The 16495-nt window shown below is 44.3% G+C and overlaps 1 protein-coding gene across 3 annotated transcripts in view; it reads left to right on the top strand.

Annotated features, from left to right (window-relative positions):
* Positions 1–16495, top strand: part of HAUS8 (HAUS augmin like complex subunit 8) — a 50686-nt gene that overhangs the window by 11244 nt on the left and 22947 nt on the right. For 2 of the 3 annotated variants that reach the window (XM_086946956.1, XM_086946957.1), the window contains exons 3-4: positions 2872–2930; positions 9645–9756. In XM_086946956.1, coding sequence (XP_086803082.1) covers positions 2872–2930; positions 9645–9756 — 171 coding nt within the window. Of the gene's footprint in view, positions 1–1440; positions 1537–2871; positions 2931–9644; positions 9757–16495 lie in introns of all 3 variants that reach the window. The other variant, XM_086946958.1, reaches the window with a different exon arrangement.

Here is a 16495-nt window from a genome sequence, read left to right as displayed (position 1 = left end):
ATTGTTTTATCTGACATTTTTACCTAACTAGAATACCCGTTTAAATGTTCTTGTCAGTGAACACAATACTGGTCCATTTTATTTATAGTTTTTGTTTCTACATTACTGTTGTAAAATGGTCTTTTTAATTTCTGCTCAGGAGGGGGCAGCAAATGCATAAGTGCCTCCTTATGTAAGTGAGAAGGGTAGTGGTTCATATGGCAGGCGCAGTGGTGTAGGATTGTAAGTCTGCTTTTTCCTACAAATATTGAACTATACAGAGTAAGTTCACCTTGCCGGCCTTATGTGACCTTGGTTTCTTGCACTTCCTCATTCAACGCTATTCTACACCACCTGCCTTTCTTTAGAGCCCTCTATGCCTTCTGTGACTGGTATTCCTTTCATCTGTGCAGGTGAGTAAGTTTGTTGTAAAACTATAGCACATTAACAGTGATGTTTTTACTAATTCTGACTGGGTTTAAAACACAAAGGCTAATGTTTACGATGTTCTTTGTGAATTACTGACTTAAAAATATTGACATAACACATAAGACTTCTAAACGAGACCAGCTTTCCCTTCTCTGTGCTTTAAGTATGGCATGACTGGTTTACATTTAGAACCCATTCAGCTACGTTTTAATCCTCGTTTTTCAACGCTTAAAATGCACAATGGGAATCCTATCTTGTTGTAACAGTGCTCGCTAGATTTAAATGAATTAATTTATCATGTTTATTTTGTTGTGATTTGAGGTCGGCACTGTGACCAGCTTTAGAGAGGGAGTCCACTTGGCAGCCTTTGGATGTCTGGCTAGAGGTTCTAGTTGAGAGTAGTGATCTTTCGAGCTAAAGGGCACAATGTGTTCCTAAAACCCTACCCAGCTATCTGCTCAGTATAGAAAATGGAACATTTATACCTCCAAAACGTTGAAAGGAACAGTGTTAGACATTCTCAGCCGATTCTGTATGTAGGAAGCTGGCTCTTTAGATACTGGACCAAGAAGAGGTACTCTGTGTAAAGAGTCCAGGAAAACCTCAAAGGAATACATTAAAAAAGGAAGAGGTTCTCTGCAACAAGATATTTTCCCAAAGCAGTGATAGAACAAATATATTTCAAAAAGAAATTTCAGGCAAGTGATAAACTCCAGATAAGGGCACAATCAAAGACGCACAACAATAAGATTATATTAATAAAAAAAAATCATTTAAATTTTATAAATAACAATGTCACTGTGTTAACAGAAATACATTTTGACTATAAATCATTCTTTTATACATAAGAACAGGATACTCTACAACAGATTTGCCTGCATACCCATACATTCATCCAATTGTTGATATATCTAAAACATCAACTGATTCTGTTCACAACTCCTAGTAAGACAAGATGTTGAGATATTTGATACAACAAAAGTGATAGTTTGTGGCCAAAGGACTGGACTGTATATGTAATTTTCTATGCAGGTTTTGGCAAATTGCCTTCATCAAGAAGACGCAGGATGGACGTATCAGCGCCATTCCTTGAAGGTTCACGTTTATGATCAGGACCTGCTGCACATTGTAGGCATAAATAAATTATTCATTCCTCCAGGAATGTACTCGTAGATATCGTATTTAGAACTCTGAAGAACAATGTCTTTGAGCATATGTTTGTTAATATGTATGCCAGTGGTCAATCCAGATTAGACAAACTGGCGAAGAGCTTCATGTGTAAAGAGTCTGGTGAAATCTGTGCGTAGATTAACATTCTCGACAAATACTTGCAGTGTCTGGGATCTTTGACACTAGGGTGAAATGGAGGCGCCACATAACGGGGTCCGATACTGTTCAGCACTGTTCAGTATCAGACCCTGTTATGCGGATAGTACATGGGCTAAAGGCTGTTCAGCTAACCTCCCACTCCCAGGAGTAAAGTCTGTAGCACTAATTGTGTTCCATGTATCCATGGGAATGTTGGAGTAAAGGACAACATGCCAGGAAAGCATAATTTATTCCAGGATTAGGTTACTATGCTGTACAACTGAATGGGTACAGATGCAAATGTAACTTTTATAGCATACATTATGGCGAACCGCCTGTAGGTGCCTGTGCTTAGCTATTGAGATGCTAGCCTCTTACGACAGGTCGAGCTCCTCGTTCTCTATTGCTAGGCTCCTCTCTGTGCCAAGGTACCTCACTTTGTGCTCTTGGCTTCTAAGTTCTGCCCTGTGCTTGCATGCTCTTTCTATCTTCTCTTTGACATTGGCTCTGAGAGTAATCAAAGCTCAGGCTGTCTGTTCGAAAACACCCTATGCAGTTTTCCATCCATAAAAATATGGTAGTAATACAAACTGATTCTTTTTTTATTGCTTGCTATTATCGTTTTAATTTATGGCAGAGTTATTATTTTAAACCACTTTTAAACTAGCTTACATTTAACATATTTTCTTACTTTGATATTAGATGTTAAAGATGGCTCACACAATGGGTGGATGAGCAAACAGTTAAAAGTCTAATAAAAGAAAGTTGACCTTTAATCCTGGTGTAGTGAAAATTTACTTAAGGGATTGATTTTGCTTTAATCGTGCATGCCCCCTTTAACTGGACTGTGAAACATAGCCTTCTACAGCCTCTTTAATAAGTAGCTCTTATTTTCAAGCTTGTCCCCACCCCTCTGCTTTAAAAAATCCAGCCTTGCTGTAGTAAAAAGCAGAAGAATCGCATTAACTTTGCTCACGGTCAAGTAGCTAAGAAAGGAGAACGACCATTTCTGTAAGGGTCTGCGAAGTGCTGCTATCCAGCAGTCCAGAAGGAGACTATGCACCTATTAAGTGCTGGCTTACTAAATATTACTTTAGCTTATTAAAGGTTTATACGGTTTGTATATTTTCACTGAGCTAACTTTTATATTTTCAGGTGGAAAGATGGTGCAGTCTCGTTATATGCAGCAGTATGACAAGAAAAAAGTTGCAAAGGTACATTTGATTATTTGATATTATTTGAAGGAAGACTGGAATAGATAGGTTTTATGATTCCCAGAGATCTGAACCAACACCGTGAAAATGGAATTTGTATTGATACAGGACGTGTGCGTGGAACTATTCCAGTGCTTAATTTGAGGCTGTGGTTGCAGATTGGGCCAACCGAAACTTATTTTTGAGACCAGCCATATTTGACCTCAGTGGACTTTGTCCCAGAGCAAGAGAGAGAAAAACACAAAAGGGGAAAATAAAGAGAAAAACGTAAAAACAGCAACAAAGGCTTTTAGAAAGCTCGGTGTGAAATAGAACCAGCAAAAGTGAGATAGAGGGGTGGGGAGTGTTTGATGGTGGGTGAAAGAGGCGGAATCGAGGCTAGGCAGGTTTGGTATTTGCCACCCTGCCATTCGCCAGCTGGCTTCTTAGCAACACTTATGGCCCCTCCACTTATTCTTTTACAAATTAAGCACTGGTTTATTGGCTTTGTCACCAACCCTTAAACTTATTAGCTTGAAGTCACTAGATGAACGCAGTATAAATATCTGTCATAAGACACAATCTATTTGTGTTTATTTGCTGTAAGACGTGGATCACCTAGTCTTGGGAGCAGGGTCGGATTGGTAAGGCGGGCACTCGGGAAATGCCCGAAGGGCCAGTAGCAGAGTTCCAGCTGTGGGCTGCTTTTTTGGGCAGCCTGGGGGCTGTCTGTGCTGTTAGGATGCTGCCAGCGACCCAGTGGGTGCCTTAGTAGCCTTTCTTGAGACAGATGGGCAGAGTTATCACTCCCTTTCTCTCACTGGGCCGGGCCATTGATGTATGCTGTTTGAGCGTGCGCAGGGGACCTGAGAAGAAGTGGCTCACTAGAATTCATGTGTGGCTCAGCAGTGTGAACTAATCTCTTTATTTTTTATTTCATCTAAGTGAAGTTAATAAAACATCCCCCACCCCCTTTCTTTTCATAAAACTTTGTTGAAACAGCGTTTTGCAGAAAGGCAATAGGCAAATTGGGCCACTTTTCTTTGGGTGTCCCCGGGCTGATTTTTTTTTTTTTTAATCCCAATCCAACCCTTTGGGGAGCACGTTCTCTTCAGTGATTACTCTTCTCAAACCATTTCACCATTGTATTTAAATTGCAATTATTTTGGGTAGAGGTGATGGTAAATACTTTGGCTCTGGAGTTGGGCAGGACAATCAGTCAAGTGGAGGAGGCTCTGGATAGGACGAATGGAGACTGGATCGGTCTGGGACAACAGGGGGTACTTTCTGGGAATGCCTAATGGGGTCTTTTTGGTGGACCGTGCTTGTAAGACTGAAATCTATCCATTTGGGAGAGTGACTTTGAATCGCCCTATGTAGGAGGTTTGAAGTGCATGGAAGGAGTAGGTTCTGTGAGTGCATGTTCATTACACGATTCAAGGAGAAAGTATAGGCCAGCCCTACTCCCCTCCGTCCCCATGCTTTACTTCTTACCTTTAGTGCCACGTTATGGTTACAAATCTAAAGAGTATTTCACTGCAAAACGTTGATTTCACTCATTGGGGTATTTTTCTCCCGAATTTAAAGGGTTGTGAACTGACCCTCTGTCCTGTCACTTCCTTGGTGTAGCAATCTAGTTGGCCTTTGCCAGGGAAGGTTGTGAGTAGGTTTCAGAATAAGATTAAGAAGATAGAAAACAGCAATTTGTGCATATTGGTGTTAAAGCCAATGGTTTTAAACTTACTTTTGCATGGGCGGGGGGCAAAATTGAGGGAAGAGAGGACAGAATATGTGGAGTGAGAAAGCAACAGTGGAGGAAATGAGAGCAGGTCCCCAGTTTTACCCTTGTAACAGATTTTTACACATAAATACAGACAGAAATCATAACTGCATTTATTTTGAAAGTGAAAAAATGCAAAAATCAGGGTTATTTTGAGCGACTTTTCAAGCTACCATTCATCAATTCCAGATACCTTAACGGATCCTTTTTCTAAGCATTCTTAATGTTTAGAGTTAAGAGACTAAACGAATAAGGAGGTTGTGAGCCCTAAGATTCCTTTCATTCCAGTTTAATAATCAAGTTACTTCCTTTGCACGCTTGACTTGCTAAAGGTACCCCACTAGGGCTGTTTCCCAGGCTAGGAAACGAGCGCAGAATAATCACAGGGAAAGTTTCCTGGAATGCAGAGTGAGGGATCCCATTGAAAACCAACCCATGACATGCGTGACCACATTCACACCAGCCTCCAATGAAGTGAAAAAAATCTTGAAACGACACTGGCAGATTCTTAACACAGGAATCCTGGAATTACAACATCCACGATTCGCATTCAAAAGATTCAAAGATATCCTTGTGCAAACCAGACCTAAGACCAAACCTACATTGACACAAGCTACTCTTTGGCAATTACCCGCAGATAAGGGACATTACCCCTGCGGCTCATGTAGTGTATGCCCCTTCACAAACATACACAAAACCATCAAACTGACAGATTCCTTCACCTGGGAGCTGAGAAGCCACACTAATTGCAATAGTACAAACTGCATTTATCTTATGATTTGCCCATGCGGACTGTACTATGTGGGAATGACTACTCGCACAATTAAGATACGCATCTCCGAACATCGGAGTAACTTTCGGTGCAAAAAGAGTAACACCAAGATGTGCAGACATTACTTGGAACATAACCACACGGCTGACTCGCTCAAATGGCTTGTCCTGGAAGCAAACCCGAAAACATCTAAACAGAGTCTTTTCCACAAAGAGCAAAGATGGATACATCGTTTATCCACTGATACTGTAGGCCTCAACGAGGAAATACCATGGAGCGCCCTGTGAACCATTCCAAGACGCCACACATCAAAAGAAACCGGACTCCAATATGATATGGTGTTTTTAGACTCCAGCACCAATAGACAGTCATTAAAATTAAAGGGTTTTGTTAGCCTAAACCTAGGGTTATATAACTCCTATGATCTTCCCTCCTGCTCACAGTCCTGCTTGGGCTTATTAATACCAACTAGGTCTATGCGAGGTGGTAGCACCTTACCATTAACATCCCATCTGGTGCCTCAACTGTACCAGCCACAAATAAGGCCCGTTGGGTCCCACGATGAATGAATACCATTATAACCGGCAAAATAACCCCACGCTGTCATGGCTGCCTAACAGATCCTCGTAATCACTAGACTGATAATTCCCCGTGATTCATGTTAATAAATTATAACTGTGTCACTAGTAGATCTAATCACGTTCACCGCCAACAGCCTGGGAAGGGGGGCACCATATGCACCGGCCACATCTATGGTCCGTTAGCTCAGACTCCGAGTATATACATTACTAAAGGTGACCAGGACGGACAGACAACTCCACTCTGTCATGGCCGCCAGATTTAACAGCATAGTCACCTGACCGGCATATCCTACCCCGCCACAAGCTGCCTTTGACCTCCCTTCTTGGGTCATGTGACTTACGAGACCAATTTAATACCCATGTCCGCTACGGATCCAGTTACCTCCCGGACCCGGCGGCGTGGGGTATGTGATACGGCTGACGACACGGGCGACTAAATGTGAGTACCTTGTATGAATGTCGGCCCTTGATGTTTTGGTGTAGTTTAGTTGAATTGTGGACTGGCACAAACATACTTCACGGCTCCAGTACCTTAAACATTTTTATCTAACAGAGGGCCATGCTCGACCCACCGGCTGCTAGCTCCTCACTACATTTAGACCAACGAGAGGAGCACTCGCTATTGAACACTCGCTCCCGAGTGGGATTTAATTTTGATTTAATTTTAATTTCAATACATAAGAGCGCACAACGCAGGGCACCCTCTATGTTACATTACATTCTTACCAGGCCGATGATATGGATGTGGCCACAGAGGGAGCTACATCTTGTTCATAAACAAGTAACCGATATGATACCATACAACCCACATACTACAGCCCACAAGCAAAAAAATAAGTATGGGCACTTCAGGCTCTGCCATCCTTGACATGGAGAGGAACGCAACATATATGCTCTAACCAGGTTGAGGAGGTGGTGGTGATGAAGTATAGTTTAGCGTTGGGTCACAATGCGGATAACTACCATGTTGAGCCAGGCTATGTAGGCAACTTAATCATAACCAGGAGAATCACCCAGCACGCAAGATGCTCTGGGAAGTTAGTCTACCACAGTGACATTAAGTCCGCTTAACCTCATATTCCCTCCAACACTCAGCCAAGATACTGGAATTCTGAACCCGATGTACAATCCGCCGGGTACTGCTGTTGCCTAGATGCTCTAACCATTAGGTGAGTCTTGTATCGCCACTACCGACCAATAGCTGCTGCTCTTTCTTTTTTAACTGATAACTGTACTGTTGATATTCAGTAAAGTTCTCCCCAGGGGCATGTCCACTACCTTCGCTCACTGAGGAGAAATTTTAACACTGCCTTCAGTGGTTTTTAACTCGCATGCTAGTAGCACTACACCTAACATGACACTTGGAATGTACAAAGTCACCTTGGTTTGTTGGTTGTATACCTGTTGTGAATTGCCTTCTTGTCTCCTTGTCTAGGTAGAGGACGCGCAACACAGGTATAACATATTGAACAATTTCCCTTACATGTGTTCATATTTTTAAACACTAGATACACATATAGTGAATACTGACGTAGACAGTTGTTTCTTCAAGAATATTTCTTTATTTTAGGTCCTGAAGAATCGCCAGTTACTATACATAGGAAAGAAACATGTCGACCAATCAGAGCACACACTAAACCTAGACTCAGAATTGGAAACATTATATTCCAGCGAGTACTGGTTAGTAATTCGTTTTTAATTAGAGCATGAGACCACCAGAATAAACTTGATCCTGGTACTCCTAGCTATATTTTAACTCCCTTACCACGTCTACGCTATTCTGGCCGCACACCCACACTTCACCTGACGGCAGTTGGATAGAAGATCTCTGCCAAAGTGCCCCTCTTTGAGGTGTCGCCCGTTGGGTATTGCACCGCCGACCCAACGAGGAGCATGCCCAGATGATGAAGCATGACACCTGCAAGGGTGTGTGAGGGCATTACATCTAACAAAATGGATGCCCAACTGTAGGTTCCAACGAGACCCTACAACATCCACTACCACTGATGTAATTAGTACATTCCTTTACTTTGAGGAACAGCTCAGCTCAGCTTGTATTACATACGATTGCTAAAGGTAGGGACAGCAAGCAGTGAAAACTTACAGCGGGTGGAGTAGAGGGATAGCGACTGAGATACATCCTAACACTATTGTCATCTCTGCCTGTTCTAGAGACTAGGGGCATCATTTAGAGGGCAGTGCAGATAGAAACCTTCAGAATGTCTCCACGACTCAGCCCACACCATGTACAGTCTTCACTCCACCTGCACACACATCCCTTGCACCTTCTCCCTGATCCCAGCTTTGCTGGCATCAATGTTGCCCACAGTAACAGCACAGACCATACTTTTAGGCCCCTGGAATAATATCTGTGAGTAACCATTAGGTACAGAGTCATTAAAAGCCATTGGCAAAGCCAATAGACCTCAAAGGCGAGACCATTTGGCTTTGCCAATGCTTCTTTCTTTCTTTTCTTTCTTGCTTTATTTTTTATTTGCCATGCTACTGTTCTGGAAAAGCAGTGAGCAGTATGTTTTGTATTTGATGGAGGAGCATGGATGCCCACAACAAGAGTCTGCCTCAAATAAAATAAAATAAAGCACTGCTCTTCCACAGGAACATAGAGAGGCTCGATTTTTTTTTTTTTGATTTTTTTTTTATTATTATTTATTTATTTATTTTTTCTTCTTCTTCCGAGTGGATTCCGCAGCCTTCCCCTCCTGTACCCCAACTTTCTTCCTTACGGGGAGAAGTTTGTGCCCCCTCACCAGTCTTCCATGGCGTTTTGTCTCCTACCTCTGCTGTATTGTTTGTTTTACTCGGTACAGTTCGGGCAGTGGAATTTCATTGAGCAAGAACAGCATAGCACAAAGTCCACTTCCCATAGGGTAGAGGTGCAGGGTGGGCTTACAGTTTGAGGGGTTTATGAATGACATTTACCAGGGTTGATTTGACGTCTTGGGAATGGTATTCATTAAAAATAAAATGGCAGAAACTATTTTGATGAGGTGTCTCCAGGATAGGATTCCCTACCTGCATTTATGCTATGTGAGCCTAAGCTTGAATCTGTCGTGGCAGCGCTTCAGTGATTTGCTCACTACAGCGTTGTCCTTTCTAGGTCGCCAAGTTTGTAATTTGCATTGTTATTTTAGTGACTTAACAGAACCCCCACACCGTTCCTTCCACTCCTATGGTGTGCATTTAACTCTTATTAGCCATTCTCTTTTCCAAGGTTAAGAAAAAGAACACAATAATTGTTATTATTATCCAGAAAAAACTTGGGCGGTGTGAGCGAGTGCTAACTGTCACGTTCCACAACTTGCAGGACAAAAGGCTGACTGTACTTTGAAACTTCGGTGACTTTGGGCTGGGTGAATAAATGATTAGTGTGTGTGTGTGTGTGTGTGTGAGAAACACCTGAAGATGCCTAATCTTCAACTACCTACCCGAAACGCCATATACCTAATATGTCCAATGGAAGGTGTCACAAGACTGTCCTAATATGAAAAATAAACTTTGGTGGATCATTTTCCGTTTAAGTATTTATTGAAAGTCAGTAACTTTACAATTTTCAGATTGTTGCTAACAAATTATTTTAACAGGTTAACGTGCAAAATACAACCATATGTTCAGGTGTGAAGCCCCCTGAGAGGACCGGCAGTGGTACACCCACCAGGAGGTCCATGGCGCCTCAGAGGTTCAAGGCCCCGAGTGGTAAGTTGATTGATAGATTTGCCAGAAATTTGGAAGAAGCCTGAAGACCACCAAAAAGATCAGCATCTTTGAAAAACATCAGTACTCCAAATAGTTCCATAAACATGAGCTCTTAAATGGAGATACCACTGTAGCTTTTTAATGCAGTGGGATGGCCTCCCTTTTTACGTAGTTTGCCTGTCGCAGACTGTTTAAATTAGGAGGAACAAATTACATCTGCAGTAAACCTAGGAGTTGGTCTGGGTGTTTATGGAAACATAAACAAGAAATTCTAAAACATAACCAGCATTTTCAGAAGAAGGCTTGATACTCTATTTATTGTGGGGCACGTGTATTTTTTATTTTACGGATGGTACTTTATATTAGAAATACATTTTATGTGCAATAGTTGCTTCAGTTATTTTGTCATACTATAGAATTGTGTAATTTGTATTTAGCTGTAATATGTAATTGTTTAATTTTATTTTCAATTACACTGAATGGCCTTTTGCATGAATGGCAGGGCAATATCCAGGTATCGTACACATTTGTAGTTTTATTTTATTCATATCTAATTGTACTGTTACAGGAACTTGTCACGTTAACTAATGCAGAACATCACATGTTTACTTTGTGCATTCAATAAATTTGCAGGGGGAGTGACTACGGTATTTTTTCTTTACAATTTCGAGTGCATGGAATAATGGCGCCTTCCTGTGCCTATTTATGTTTTTTGTTGTAACATAGGAATCTTTTGTGAGAACTAGCTGTGAATCTGTTTTCCAAAGATACTTAGTATTTTGTGGAAAATAACAGAAAGAAATGCGTTACTTACCTGTAACTGCAGTTATCCAGTATTGGTGTTTTTCATAGAATCACATGCCTGAATCATTCCCCGTCGCCGAGTCCTATAGACATACATAGAGATAAGTAGGCCTAAGGGTCTCACCTTAGTAGCCTATCTATGTCCTTTTGTAAAAAGGACCAAACTCTAGAAGAGAGCCACACTCTAGAAGAGAGCCAATCAGATAATACCTCCCTCTAGAACCTTCCTGTCAGGAGCCCCAGTCTCTCAGATTTTCGTACGCACCAAGCTAGGTAGGCGTAGCACTGATAGAGAGATGGGTGAGTCCTTCCATGGGAGGCGGGAGGGTTGCATGTGAATCTATAAAAGACACCAATACTGGATAACTGCAGTTACAGGTAAGTAACGCATTTCTTATCCAGTATTATGGGTGTCTTTCATAGATTCACATGCCTGAATCAGAGTAGTAAGCAATATCGTGTGCACATTTCAGATGGAGCGTCATACTGAAGTCATTAGATAATACATACTAGCGACTATGAACCATCAATAGATACCAACGGGAAGCAGTAACAGAGAAATGTGCATACCAGAAAAGGATGGAGGGCTGGTGGAAGGCTCACCTCATTAGAATAGATGGCGTAGCACTGCTTGCCCCACTACTGCATCCTTCATCAGCTCTGTATCCAGGCAGTAGTGCCTGGTGAAGGTATGCGGCGACTTCCATGTTGCCGCCCTGCAGATGTCAATAACTGGCACTCCAGAAAATAGCGCCATAGAAGTCGACATGGCTCTTGTAGAATGCGCCCTGATTTTAGAGTGCAATGGATGTCCGGCTCTATCGTGGTAGAAGGCAATTGCCGAAGAGATCCATGTGGAGATGCTTTGTTTGGACAGCGGTAGATCTTTTCGAGGTCTACTGAAGGCTATGAATAGTTGGTTGGATTTCCTGAAATGTTTGGTTTTATCAATGTAAAATTTTAGACATCTTTTAAGATCCAATGAGTGCAGCAATCCCTCAGCTGCGGTGCTGGGATTTGGAAAGAATGATTTGAGAATCACCGGCTCATTTAAGTGGAAGTCGACGGAACCTTAGGAATAAACCTAGGATTGGTCCTTAAAATTACTCTGTCCCTAAACTGCAGGAAGGGGTCTTGGATGGAAAGAGCCTGCAGTTCACTGACCCTCCTTGCAGATGTAAGCGCCAGGAGGAGAGCTGTCTTCCACGAAATGTATTTTAGTTCCGCCCTGTGAATGGGTTCAAAAGGGTGCTTCTTTAGTTGGTTAAGAACCACATTCAGATGCCATGTTGGAGGGACAATTCGTGGTCGAGGAAAAGATCTATAGAGGCCTTTAAGGAATTGTTTTATCAGTCTACTAGACCAGAGAGAGGGCTCTCTAGGTGTCCTTTTAAATCGTGATCTCGCCGCCAAATGTACTTTTATGGAGGAGTGGGCTAGGCCCGACTGCGCCAGATGAAGCAAGTAGGGTAATATTTGTTCTGGAGTGGTAGCGAAGGGACGTAGATCTTTGTCCGCACACCAGATGCAGAAGCGTTTCCACTTCAGGGAATAAGTCTTGTTGGTGCTGTCTGCTCGTGCTCGGGCTAGGATATCTTTACAGTCCAGCGGAATGTTCATCCTGCTGAATTCTCGGTACTCAGGAGCCAAGCCGATAACCTGAGAGATTTCAGATCCGGATGTTGAATCTGCTGGTCGCTCATCGTGAGCAGAGATGGATGCTGACTTAGACGGATTGGTGGCTGCAGTGAGAGGCGGTGAAGGTCTGAACCAATGCTGCCTCGGCCAGAATGGGGCTATCAGAATTAAAGTGCAAGGCTCCGCCTTCATCTTTCTGAGGGCTCTGGGAATCAGCGGAAATGCGTACGCAAAGATGTTGCGCCATGCGATGGAAAATGCATTTCTGAGAGACCCTGGTTGGGGATGCCAACTTGCGAAGCTTTGGCATTTGGTCGCAAATAGGTCTATTTGCGGTGTCCCCCACCTTGAGAAGATGGGAGCGGTGGTCGCCATGTCCAGCACCCATTCGTGTGATGACGACCTCTGTCTGCTTAGGGCGTCTGCGATGACATTGTCCTTGCCTGGAACGTACTCCGCTCTCAACGATACGTTGTGGAGAATGAGCCAGTTCCAGATCTTTTGCGATTCGCAAGAGTGTTAGCGAACGCGTCCCTCCCTGTTTGTTCAGGTAGTGCATTCTCGTAGTGTTCTCGGTCCTGACGAGCACTAGGGAGTTATTGATCCTTGGCAAGAAAGCCTGCAAGGCTAGGAAGACTGCCCTCAGCTCTAGTAGGTTGATATGGAGTTGTGTTTCCTGTTCTGACCATCTGCCACTGATCCGCAATTCTTGCAGGACTGCTCCCCAACCCTCCAGTGAGGCGTCCGTTGTAGTCACATGGGGAGCTGCAGGAAGCAGGAACGGCAGTCCCTGCGAGATGTTCTTGATCGACCTCCACCACTGAAGTGTCTTGACAATCTGGCTTGTGTTCCTTATGCGGTCGTCGAACGACCCCATACACTGCATCCACTGTTTGGGCAGAGCCTCTTGGAGAGGACGTATCCATAGCCGACAGTGCGGTATGAGTAGGATACATGAGGACATCATGCCCAAAAGGGATTTGAAGGTACGGACTGAAAGTCTTCTTCGAAGCCACAGATGCGGCTAGAGAGACAAGCTTGTGTTTTCTCTCCTGAGACGGGAAAGCCTTTGCCGCCTTTGTATCCAGTGTTGCTCCGAGGAATGTAATGACTTGAGAGTGATGCAAGGTGGATTTTTCCCAATTGAGTGTAAGACCCAAGTTGTTGAAGAGATTGAGACCGGCGTTGGAGGAGTTGGTTGCGCCTGACCAGGATGGTGCCTTCACCAGCCAGTCGTCCAAATACGGAAAGACTTTATGCCTGTGCTGTCTGAGGAATGCTGCCACCGGGGAAAGACATTTGGTGAAAATCCGGGTGCAGATTTGAGGCCAAACGGGAGGACACAGAACTGATAGTGTTGGGCAGCCACTGCAAATCCTAGGAATTTCCTCTGACTCTTGTGTATTGGGACATGAAAGTATGCGTCCTGCAGGTCCAAGGACGTCATGAAATCTCCCTCCTCCAGTAGGCCCAATATTTCTTGAATCGTGACCATGCGGAACGATTGCTTCTTTAAGAATGTGTTGAGCGCCCTGAGGTCTAGAATGGGCCTCCATTTCTTTTCCTTCTTTTGAATGAGGAAGAAGCGGGAGTAAAATCCTCTCCCCTTGAGAGCTGATGGTACTCGCTCTATTGCCCCTTTCCGAAGCATGATCGAGATTTCCTGAAGAAGCAATCGCAGATTCTTGTGAGGCATAGGGTGAGGAGGGGTTGTTGGAGGGATAATTTCGAACTCTAGAGAATGTCCGAATTGAATTAACTGTAGGACCCACCGGTCCGTTGTTATCCTCCTCCAGTTGTTGAGGAAATGGGTCAGTTTTCCTCCAATTTTTAAAGAAGTAGGAGAGGGATGGGCTGGCTGTAGTAATAAGTCATTGGCGTCCGCCAGCGGGCTTTCGCTGGGTCTTTCCTCTAAAGTTTGACTTCCCAAAGGAGGACTGTCTGTTCTGTTGTTGTTGGCGCGGTCGGTATTGGGACTTGCCTTGTCCATACGAATATGAGGATCTATTTTGATAAGAGCCTCTGTAAGAGGATTGTCCTCTGCCTCTGTTCCCTCGAAAGGACTGGTTCTTAAATTGCAGCGTGCCAAGTGCTCTCGCTGTATCCGTGTCCTTTTTTATCGTTTGTAGCGCTTCATCAATCTTTGCGCCTAACAGTTGTTGTCCATCATATGGCATGTCTAGGATTTTAGACTGTACTTCCTGTCTGAAGGAGGTAGACTTGAGCCACCCCTGCCTTTGTAACACAGCTGCTCCTGCTAGCTGTCTGAAACCAGTCATGGTGACATCCAGAGCACAGTCTATTAAATTCAGAGGCCGACGACTGACCTTCTAGGAGCAGAGCTTGAACCTCTTCCTTAGTGTCGTCCGGAAGCTCAGACAGATACGGAGCAATGTCTGTCCATAGTTGCCTATTATATCTTCCCAGCAGTGTCATAGAATTTGCCACCTTTACCGTCATTGCCGACGTGGTTGAGAATTGTTTTCCGATGTTATCCAGCTTTCTGCCCTCTTTATCTGGCGGGGCTGTTACCGGTGAAGATGGATTTCTGGAATTTTTCTGCGCTGCCTGTGTAACTACAGAGTCTGGTTTGGGGTGCCCTGAAAAGCAGGCTGGGGCCGATGCTGGGACCTTATATTTCTTGTCTAATCTTGGAACCGCCGTAGAAACTGAGGCTGGTGTTTGCATCAATTGTAGTCCCTCTTTCCAGATGTATTCAATGATGGGAATAGATTTGGTTGCCTTCCTAAGTGGCTCTTTAAAATCGTAAAGGAAACCATCTGTTTCCTGAGACTCCATCGTTTTGTGGAACCTTTTGGCCGCTCTTTCCATTATACTGTGGAATCCTCCTATGTCTGCCGGTGGTGAACCTGATGTGGTTGGCTCCGGGGACGCTGGAGAAGAGATTATATAATCATCTCCGTCACCGTGATCAGAAAGGACTTCTTGGATTTCCCCTTCCTCATGAGGCTCTTCCTCATCTTCAGATGATGGTGGGTCCTGAACTTGCTCCCTTTCCTGATGAAGCACTAAAGGTGGCGGTCTGGCCCATGGAGACGCAGTTGCCCTCGCGCTGGAGGAACCTGCCTATCCGCTGGAGCCGAGGACTCAGGAAAGCGTTGCTTGTAGTCCTCTATTAAGAACCTTAAATCGGACACAATCGAGGCTGGTAAACATACCATGGGTGTAATCGGAGTCTGAACCTGTGCCTGAACATTATGCTCCTGGGTAATTTCAACGTCATTGTCCTCTTCATCTGTACTTTGGCATTTGACCACCAGATGAGACGGACTGGTAGCCTGCGTGCTATCCTCCTCATCCGACTCCTCATCTTGTAAGGGGCGAGCCGGTGGCAATGTTTGCACTCTACTTGGGGATGTCCATTCAGGCATAATTTCCATTGAAGGAGTCGTGGACGATAGGATTCTAGACGATTGATCGTCTACGGAGCGAGGGTCCTGTGTCTGTCTGATCGACGGTGGAATTGTCGGAGACTGTTTCCATTGTGGCGTCAACGGTGTCTTCGTCGACGGTGCCGCTGACGACGGTACGCCAGTCGTTGATTTCGTCGTCGATGACTTTGCCGACGACACTCTTGTCGACGATGGTACTGTCGACGGTATTTTTCTCGTTGTCGATTCTTTCGTTGACGGAACACTCGTCGACGAGGATGGCTTAGTCGGCGGTACACTCGTCGCCGACTATGATTTCGTCGACTGCACACTCGTCAATGATGAGGGCTTCGTCGACGGTACAGGCGTCGACGGTGCTGTTCTCGTCGCCGACACGGACGATGGCGCTGTCGTCGACGATGATGATTTTTTGATGACTATGATGAACGACAAAGGCTTACCCGCCGTCGACGAAGGTGTAGTTGTCGTCGATGACAAACGCCGACGATGCTGACGTTGTCGATACTGTCGACGTTGAGACATAGACGTGAGAGACCGTCTTTCTTTGCGCAGATGAGGGCGTCAACGATGAAGTCGGCGACACAGGCTTTTTGAAGGTGTGAACCTCCTTCTCAGACGCTGAAGACTTTACCTCTGAAGACTTTTTTGCAGTCTTCTTTGGAGGAGCGTCAGTAGGGCTAGGGGAAGCCACCCGTGGCCTTTTTAAAGACAGCTGTGAGGAGACAGGAGAGTACTCATCCTCCTCCGAAGACTCCAGATTGTCCCTGGTCTTGAGCCTGTTCAGCCAGAGCAAAAGATGTCCTTCCCTGTCTTTCAGTGTTTTTGTAGAAAAAGTTCTACAAATTTTGCAGTCTTTGGCTGAATGGTCCGGATACAGGCAATAC

This window comes from Lissotriton vulgaris, chromosome 12 (assembly GCF_964263255.1).
Source record: "Lissotriton vulgaris chromosome 12, aLisVul1.2, whole genome shotgun sequence".
Lineage (NCBI taxonomy): Eukaryota > Metazoa > Chordata > Amphibia > Caudata > Salamandridae > Lissotriton > Lissotriton vulgaris.
Note: the sequence above shows the minus strand (reverse complement) of the source record. Positions and strands in the feature narration are given on the sequence as shown.